Source organism: Eulemur rufifrons, chromosome 30, assembly GCF_041146395.1.
Source record: "Eulemur rufifrons isolate Redbay chromosome 30, OSU_ERuf_1, whole genome shotgun sequence".
Taxonomy (NCBI): Eukaryota; Metazoa; Chordata; class Mammalia; order Primates; family Lemuridae; genus Eulemur; species Eulemur rufifrons.
In genome coordinates this window covers 101,791,950-101,801,151 of record NC_091012.1, presented here as the reverse complement: position 1 = coordinate 101,801,151, position 9,202 = coordinate 101,791,950, and the positions used below count along the sequence as shown (strand labels likewise).

At 50.3% G+C, this 9,202-nt stretch overlaps 1 protein-coding gene across 1 annotated transcript; it reads right to left on the bottom strand.

The window, feature by feature from the left end:
• Nucleotides 1-863: 863 nt before the first annotated feature.
• On the bottom strand, nucleotides 864-8,859 carry WAS (WASP actin nucleation promoting factor). The gene is made up of 12 exons (XM_069463230.1): nucleotides 8,685-8,859; nucleotides 8,224-8,364; nucleotides 6,710-6,796; nucleotides 6,508-6,610; nucleotides 6,351-6,392; nucleotides 6,204-6,257; nucleotides 4,754-4,928; nucleotides 3,693-3,735; nucleotides 3,338-3,491; nucleotides 2,730-3,142; nucleotides 2,369-2,483; nucleotides 864-1,447 (listed from the first exon to the last, which is right to left on the bottom strand). The coding sequence occupies exons 1-12, from the start codon at nucleotides 8,805-8,807 to the stop codon at nucleotides 1,392-1,394; spliced, it is 1,506 nt and encodes a 501-aa protein (XP_069319331.1). The 5' UTR covers nucleotides 8,808-8,859; the 3' UTR covers nucleotides 864-1,391.
• Nucleotides 8,860-9,202: the final 343 nt, after the last annotated feature.

Sequence of the window (9,202 nt, the reverse complement as noted above, 5' to 3'; positions counted from 1 at the left end):
GGCTCAGAGGTGAGGCATCTTGCCTGAGTTCTAGAGCAGGCCTATCTCATTATTAACTCTGCCTCTTCTGTTGCAATTGGCTGGTGCTTGGTTTACACTGAGAACAGGGCAGAGCTAAATTTTATAATTGAGAGGGGGACCCCCCATCAGGATCCTTGTGTGTGATTTTTTGTGTGACCGGAGAGTGGGGAGGTCTGGTCATTTGGGTATGCTCTTGATCTAGTATTGTGTTGATTGAACAATTTTTAAACAAATAATTGAATACATAAATGACTAAATGGCTCGCCCACTCATTCACCACACCCAGCCTCACACCAAGCTTTTTCTCACCTTTGCACTGGCTGTTCCCTCTGCCTGGAATGCCTTTCCCCCAAATATTCACCTGGCAGACCCTTTTCTCTCCTAAGGTACAGCACAACCATCGCCTCCTCCAAGTGGCCTTCCCTGACCGCTCCATCTGAATGTTGTTTCCTCTGTGTCTGCCTCAGCACTCATAGCACTTATGATCTGTAGCCATCTTTTACTTGGATTTGATTTCTTGTTTCCTGTCTTGATTCTACCCCATGAGGGCAGGAATTTTTGTCTGGTTTTTTCCACTGCTTGATCCCCAGCCCCTAAAATGGTACCTGGCCATAAATGTTTATGAAAAGACAGAAGGGCAGAAGGAAACAAAGAAACACGGACGAAATGACTATATACATGTAATGCTAAGTAAATAAAATGGGATAAGTGAATAAAAGGGACTTTGAGGGAAAGAGACCCCAAGTTCCCACATTTGGAAAGTAAGCAAACTGAGATGTAGAGACAAAAAGACAATTCTTTTATTTTTGTTTAAAAATCCTTGAGTGATGAGAACTGACAACTTTTGTATAAAAAGGACACTGGGTATTGCTAGGGTGATTGTGGGGGCCAGGCAAGGATAACAGCATTGGAAGGGTTGATGGGGAAGAAACAGAGCTTGGGGGCCGGGCACAATAGCTCATGCTTGTAATCCTAGCACTCTAGGAGGCCTAGGCGGGAGGATCCCTTGAGGTCAGGAGTTTGAGACCAGCCTGAGCAAGAGCGAGACCCCGTCTCTACTAAAAATAGAAAAAAAAGTAGCCAGGCAACTAAAAATAGAAAAAATTAGCCGGGCATGGTGGTGCATGCCTGTAGTCCCAGCTACTTGGGAGGCTGAGGCAGGAGGATCGCTTGAGCCCAGGAGTTTGAGGTTGCTGTGAGCTAGGCTGATGCCACAGTGCTCTACCCAAAGAGACAGAGTGAGAATCTGTCTCCATAAAAAAAAAAGAGAGAGAAACAGGGCTTGGGGCCCTGGAAACAGAGAGCAGATGGTGGCCCAAAGCAGATGGAATGGGAGCTGTGGCCGGTGGGCAGGAGCACAGGGTGGCAACTCAGTCGTCCCATTCATCATCCTCTTCCTCATCGCCGGCCTGGTCCTCCCCTTCGTCTGGAAGAGAAAGATGTGGGGTGGGACTCAGGCAGGGCAGCGTGGGGGGGTTCCTAGAACCTGGGAGGTGAGGACATGGCCCTGGGGGGCTGAGGTCTCCAGCTAGCGGAGGGAGAGTTAGGGTTTCCATTTAGGACTAGAGAGGTTATAGTCAGGGTCTGGGTTCTAGGTAGAGTTGAGGTTAATATTGTCAAAAATCTGGTTATATTGTCCCGCAAAGGGTTAATATTACTGTATGTCACTTAATGGGGCAAATTTAAACATTATTAGCAAAGGTGGGGTAATTTATTATTGTTTCATGGCTGGCTAATGCTAATATTGTTGACATAATGGGGTTAATGGTAGAAATATCACTGTCTAAAGATGAGGTCCGTATAATATTATCATACAGTGGATTCATCTTAATCTCATGGACACACTTTGTGGTTAATGTTAATATTATTGTCAAAGCTGGAATTAATTATATTATTGTCACATAATAGGCTGAGATTAATATTATCCTCATATAATGGGTTAATGACAATATTATTGACACATTAGGAAATTAATATTAACATAATTATAAAAAGATTGGGTTATAATGTTATTATCACATAATGAGTTATAGTTAACAGAGTTGGGATTCTTTACAATATTGTCATCACAGTAGGCTAATGTTAATAGCACTGAACATATGGGATTAATGTTAATATTATGAACACAGCCTGGCATTAATGTTACTGTCAAAGATACAGTTAATTATATTATTGTTACATAGTGACAATGGTAACATTGTCAAATAGGAGAATGATACAAGATTCATGTTAATACTGTCATCAACACATGGGGCCAATGTCACTACTGATGGTGACTGCTGGGGTTGTTTTCAGGCCAGTGCTAGCCATGGAAACCAGGCTCGCAGCCCTGGTGGGATCGGCTCACCCGAGGAGTGGATGGCTCTGCTTCTCTTCTGCATCACGTGCATCAGGGCCCCCACGAGCCCCTCTGAGCTCTGGGGTGGCGGCTGCGGCGCTGAGCTGTCGAGGGACCCAGGGGTCTGCACAAGTAGGGTTCAGCACGGAGGGCTCAGGGCCTGGTAGAGGAGCATTTCTCCCCTCCCCGTCTCCATTATCTCTCCCACACACTCCAATCCCCTTCGAGGTTTTCCAACCTCCCAACCCTATCACTGAACCCCAAAAGCCTGGCACCCCCATCAGTCCCAGCATTAGCCCCCCAATATCCTGACTTGTACAGGACACCCCAGAGTCCCACAGCCCCAATCCTCCATCCTGCCCATCCTCACCTTGTTCAGCTGAATTCCCTGCCGGATTTGATCCAAAAGTGCCCCCCGACCCCCACCAGAGGCCATGCCCCCCCCAGGCACCAAAGCAGGTGGGGGTGGGGGAGGGACTGGCCCATCCCCTGAGCTGGGTGGTGGTGGTGGTGGTGGCGGAGGTGGTGGTGGCAGGGGCGGGCCCCCAGCCCCAGGAGGCAGAGGAGGAGGAGGTGGTCCAGAACGTCCAGTGGCTGGAGGGGGCGGTGGTGGAGGGCCCCCTCGGCCTGGGGGTGGGGGTCCCCGGGGTATTGGTGGGGGTGGAGCACCCCCTAAAGGTACAGGGGGCAGTGGACCAGAACGACCCTTGTTACCCCCCAAAATAGGGGGCCGTGGGGGCTGGTTCCCTCCTCGGGATGGCGGTGGGGGCGGTGGAAGCGGATCTGTGGGGGCAAAATAACACACAGCTGTGATTACTATTTTCTTCCGAGCCTCAGTTTTGCTCATTCGTACGATGGGTGCCCCAACTCCTGATTCAGGCAGTATAGGCATTCCCATGAGGACTGAGTGACTTCAGTGTATCTCTTAGGTATCAGCTGCCAGGGCTGGAGAAGGGGATGTATGGAAGTGGGGCTCACCCTGGCGCCTCATCTCCTGTCGCACAGCCTCCAGCCCACCCTGGTCCTCAATGAAGTCATAGATAAGTTTGGAGGTCTCAGCATCGGTGAGCTGGGCCTCGCTGATTCCCGCCCTGGAGAACAGACTCCGCAGATCCGGGTCGAGGTTGTTCACCTGCTCAGAAGGAAAAGGCCGGGGCAGGGGTAAAAGAATAAAGTGAGGAGGGAAAGGACATGGATTAATCTTGGGTCCATCCCAGTGAGAGATCTGGGAGGGATGTGGAAAGGGTGGGATCTGGGGGTGGAGTCTGAGCAGTGGTCTCTAGAAGGGTGTGGGTGGGTTGAGTAGGGTCCAGGGGACTTCGGAGTTACTCACGTCAAATCCATTCTGGGGGTCCCACCCTACATGGCTGACATGTCTGGGGGAGATGAGAAGACTACAGTGAAGCCCCACTGCCCTTTTCCCTCCCTTCCTAGTGAAGCCCTTTGCCCTCTCCTGCCCAGAGGGACTCTGAGGGGCCAGAATTAATGAATGAGTGAATGAGTATGAGCAGGAGTTATGGAATTAGAAGGAGTCCATAGTTTGTGGTGCTGATCTGTCCACCCATCCCTCTTTCTACCATCCATCCATCTACCATCCATCTATGGAGAAGTGGGTGGATCCCACTAACCACTCATTCATCTATCTGCCTATCCATTTATATTCATCTGTTGGACCCCAGATCTGTCCGTACATCTTTCTCTCCAACCATCTGCCCACATGCACATGTATTTGTTTACTCATCTGCCCACCAATCTGTCCTCACACACATTTGTCTATCCACCCATCCATCTACCCATGTGCCCACCTTTTTCCATCCACTCATTTTTCTACCCATTCAACTACACGGTTCAGTTCACTTATCCACTGAACTGTCCTTTCATCCACCTGTCTGTCTACCTATCCATCCCCATCCAGCTTGTCTGCAAACCAATCAGCCTGCCTATCAATCTGTCCACATGCTCATCCACTCACCCATCCATCTACACACCCGCTTCCCATAGATCCATCCACCTGTCCATCCAACCACTTAGCCATACATTCTTCAACCCATTCACTCATTTATTCATCCATCCATTCATATATCCATCCAGCCACCCACCCACTCCCCAACCAGCCCACTTAGGGTGGGACTAGGGTGAGGCAGGTGAGATGCCTAGGGTACAAAATTTAAGGAGGCACTCACTCTCAGAGTCACGAATTACAGTGGCATGACCCTGAGAGTGACTACCTCCTTAAATTTTGCACCCTAGGTGCCTTATTTACCTCTCTCTAGTCCCAGCCCTGCACCCACCCACCTATCCATCTGCCCATCCTTCCATCCACTCAGCTGTCCACCTGTTCATATGTCCCTCCGCCCCCAGGGATCTGTGCGCCCACTGGGGAAAGGTTCTTACTTGAATCCACAAGGTGCACCAATATCAGCCTTGCTAATCTTCTTCTTCCCTGAACGTTTCTTATCAGCTGGGCCAGGTCCAGGTGCTGGGAGTCCTCGGTATCGTGAACTTGTGATGTCAGGGTTCTGGATGTCCACTGTCACCAGCCCCAGGGCCAGTGGGCCAGCTGGTGTACCTGTGGGGAAAATAGGGTGGCTGGACCACTGTTCCACTTACCTACCAACCAAAGCATACGGGCAGGAAATAGGAAGAGTGTTGGGGGGAGTGTGTGTGTGTGAGAGAGAGAGAGATGGTCATGGAGGCAGTGGGTGAGGAGTCCAAGTAGGGTCTATGGAGAAGTGGGTGGATCACACAAACCATGCATACATTCACTGATTCATCCATTTATTCATTCACTCATCCTTACCACTTAAGTTTCTTGTTTGTTTGTTTTGTTGTTTTTTGAGACAGGGTCTCACTCTGTCACCTAGAGTACAGTGGTGTCATCATAGCTCACAGCAACCTCAAACTCCTGGGCTCAAGCAATCCTCCTGCCTGGGCCTCCTAACGTGCTAGGATTATAGGTGTGAGCCACCACACCCGGCTCCACTTAAGTATTTTTATTTTTATTTATTTATTTATTTATTTATTTTTTGAGACAGAATCTCACTCTGGTGCCCGGGCTAGAGTGCCATGGCATCAGCCTACATCACAGCAACCTCAAACTCCCGGGCTCAAGCGATCCTCCTGCCTCAGCCTCCCAAGTAGCTGGGACTACAGGCATGCATCACCATGCCCAGCTAATTTTTTTCTAGATATATTTGTAGCTGTCCATATAATTTCTTTCTATTTTTTTAGTAGAGATGGGGGTCTTGCTCTTGCTCAGGCTGGTCTCGAACTCCTGAGCTCAAAATGATCCACCGGCCTCGGCCTCCCAGAGTGCTAGGATTACAGATGTGAGCCACTGCGCCCGGCCTCCACTTAAGTATTCATTCATTCATTCACTGACTCATTGACTAATTAATTTGTTAAATTATTCATTTACTCAATCATTCACTCAATCACTGCTGTCATTTATTTACTGTTCATTCACTCATTCATTCACTCAATCATCCATCTATCTATCCACATATCCATTAACCTATACATCTATATCCCCATCTATGTATCACACATCTATTTATGCTTTCATCCTCCCATCAATTCAACCCCCGTTCAGCCATCTATCTACCACCAGTCCCTCCACATGTCCATGCACCTGCTCATCCATCCACATACCCATCCTTCTACCTGTCCATTCACCCAATTATCCATCCATAAACTCATCCATCTGCCTATCCATTCACCCATGCACCCATCTACCCCTCCACCTGGCCATCCACCCACTTACGTACCCACCCAATTACTCATCCATCCACCCACTCCCCCCACATTCGTTCAGCCAGAGGCACAGGAAAGAATCAGTACTCACCCCCTTGGTCTCCACCTGGGTGTGGGGGCAGGGGCGGGAGCCCTCCTCTTCTCTCTGGGAAGATGGAGTGTATAGAGAGCTATCACAATCTGCCACAGGTTTCTGGGCTAGCCCCTTACTACTTAGTACTTGCACTAGAGAACTCACCTTCATTGGCTGGTGCTGGTGGGGGGGGTAGCTGGCGTCTGTCTGTGGAGAGATGGCAGGTGGACTGGGAGCCGGAACCATGAGAGGGGGCTTTTCTAGCTCCCCACCCTTGCACTCACCTCTGCCCAACTTCCTTTCTTCCCCTAAGCCTCCTCACCTCCACTTTGCCTCTGATTCCTTTTTTGTATCTTCTCCTGCACCAGGGCCCGGAAGGCCTGGGCCTCGCCCTCGTCTGCAAAGTTCAGCCCTGCTTGGCAGTCCTGCACATGCCTTGGGGTCAGCAGCCTTCCAGGCCCCCCATGCTTTTCCATCTCCTCCCCACACCCCAACTGAGGCCCAGGGGTTGGTTAGTCACTCACATCTCCGGCGAAGGTGTGGAAGAAGGGGGTGGGAGTAGAGTAGACCAGCTGTGAGTACAGCTCCTGCTCCCAGAGCAGCCGGCCAGCCTGGAGAGGTGCAGGGTAGGGGACATGCTGGCACTGAGGTGTACCCTTGGTGGCAGGCCTTTGTTATCTGGGCAGGGAGCATGGTGTCCAGATCTGGGGTCTCAGGGTCTGATTTGGAGATTTTCAGCTCAGTATCAGAGTTGGGATATAGGTATCAGATGTGGAGGGTTGGGGTATAGTCTGGGAGTCAGCTACTTTTGTGAAAGATTTGGATTTGGGGTTCAGGGCCCTAGATGTGGGGTTTAGGGGAGTGAATTTGAGAATGTAGGACTCCAGTCCGAGGAAACTGAGGCTCATTCATAGACTCAATCTTGCACCCACTTCCACTTCATGGCAGGTAGGCTTTTAGTATTTAGGAGTTGGGGTTCAGACATACAGACTTGGGAGTTTTGAGGAGTCCAGCTAAGGTACATGTAAATTTGGGGTCTGTAGAACAGAGTATGGATTTAGGAGTTTGGTCAATATCTGATGGCCTTGGGATCTTGAAGTTATGCTGGGTCCATCTTTATGGGTTTAGAAGGATGAATTTGGGATTTAAGCCTGGAAAATTCAGGTTGGGGACTTATGGAACAGATTTTTTGCATAGGAACTATGTCACTATTTGAGTGTTCAGGAGTTTTAATGGGAATTCTGGGGTCCATGCTGTGAGTTTAAAAGGACAGATTTGGACTTCAAGACTCAATGTAGGCCGGGCGCGGTGGCTCACCCCTGTAATCCTAGCACTCTGGGAGGCCAAGGCAGGCGATTGTTTGAGCTCAGGAGTTGGAGACCAGCCTGAGCAAGGGTGAGACCCCATCTCTACTAAAAATAGAAAGAAATTATATGGACAGCTAAAAATATATATAGAAAAATTAGCTGGGCATGGTGGCGCATGCCTGTAGTCCCAGCTACTCGGGAGGCTGAGGCAGGAGGATTGCTTGAGCCCAGGAGTTTGAGGTTGCTGTGAGCTAGGCTGATGCCACGGCACTCTAGCCCGGGCAAGAGAGTGAGACTCTGTCTCAAAAAAAAAAAAAAAAAAAAAAAAAAGACTCAATGTAATACTCAGGTTTGGGGTTTGGGGAACAGATTTATGACTTAAGAGCTAGGCAAACATTGGGGTTCAGGAGTTTTTATGGGGGATTCCTGGGATGAAAAATGTTGAGTTTAGAATAGGATCAGGCATAAATATAGTGCTCAATTTTTGGATTTGTAGAATAGATTAGGCTTAGGAGGTGAGCTAACATTTGAAGGTTGAGAGATCTTGATATGGAGACACCTGGGTCAGCACTGTAGACTTAGAACGGCCAACCAGAATTTGGGATCTTGACAGGGCTTTCATTCTGGGTCTCAGGGGTTCACTGATCTGGTCCCAGGGCTCAGTGCCACAGACACAGATCTGGGTTTGCAGGTTGAGAACTGGCTTGCGAGTCCGGGGGTGGGGTGGTCACCTGAAGGCTGTAAAGGCGGATGAAGTAGGACTTCTGGGGGTTATCCTTGACGAAGCACACAGCCCCACAATGCTCCTTGGTCCAGTGCTCAGCTCCAGGGGGCAGCGCCAGGTACAGCTGAACAACTGCAGTGGCTAGGGTCTGGGAGAGGAGAGCAAGGGTCAGTGGAGTCTGGTTAAGGGTAGCCAGAGGGTCTTGGAGCCAGACCTGGTCCTTCCTTCCTCGTGCCTGTCATGTGCATGAAGGAAGAGCTGCAGCCAGAGGAAGGCGAGTAGACATTGAGATTTTCCTGGGATGGGTGGCCGATGATGAGTGGATTCTAGGAGAGGAGATGATGGAGAGGGACAGGAGGAGGGGGAGGAAACAGCAGGAGAAGGGAAGGATGGAGAAGATGAGGAGGGAGGAGGAGGAAGAAGAGGAAAGGAAGGGAGACAGGGAGGGCCAGGAGATTCCCAGCTCACCCAACATTTTCGTCCAAGCATCTCGAAGAGCCGCTGGTTCTCGTGGTCCTGGAGGAGGGTGGAGGGTATGTTCTGCTGAGCTGCGGGTCCTCCCCGGCCCCCAGGCCTGCCTCCGCCACTCATGGTGCTTTCTGCCCTTGTCCTCTCCAACTAGGCTCTGGGTGCAGGGTAAGAAGAGGAACTTCCGCAGTGAGCAAGGGAACAGGAAGTGCAAAAAAACCACAAGGGAAACAAGTCCTCTGGGGGGCCCCTCAGTGGGCCTGACCTCCTCCTCCCTAGGACAGGCTTTGCCTCCTCCCTTAGATTCGGACCCTCTTAAGCCTTTTGACGGGTTAGACTCATCTTTTTGACTAGCTCAGGTTGTCTTCCTCCTTTCTTACTCTCTGGGACCCATCTCCCTCTGGCTGGCAGTGAGAGCCCAGCCATCTGCACACCTCTGAGTGGCTCCCTGTGGGGCAGGGAAGAGCCATGGGGCAGGGCCGACTCCTTCCTACCTAGAGCATCCAGTTAGCCTGAGG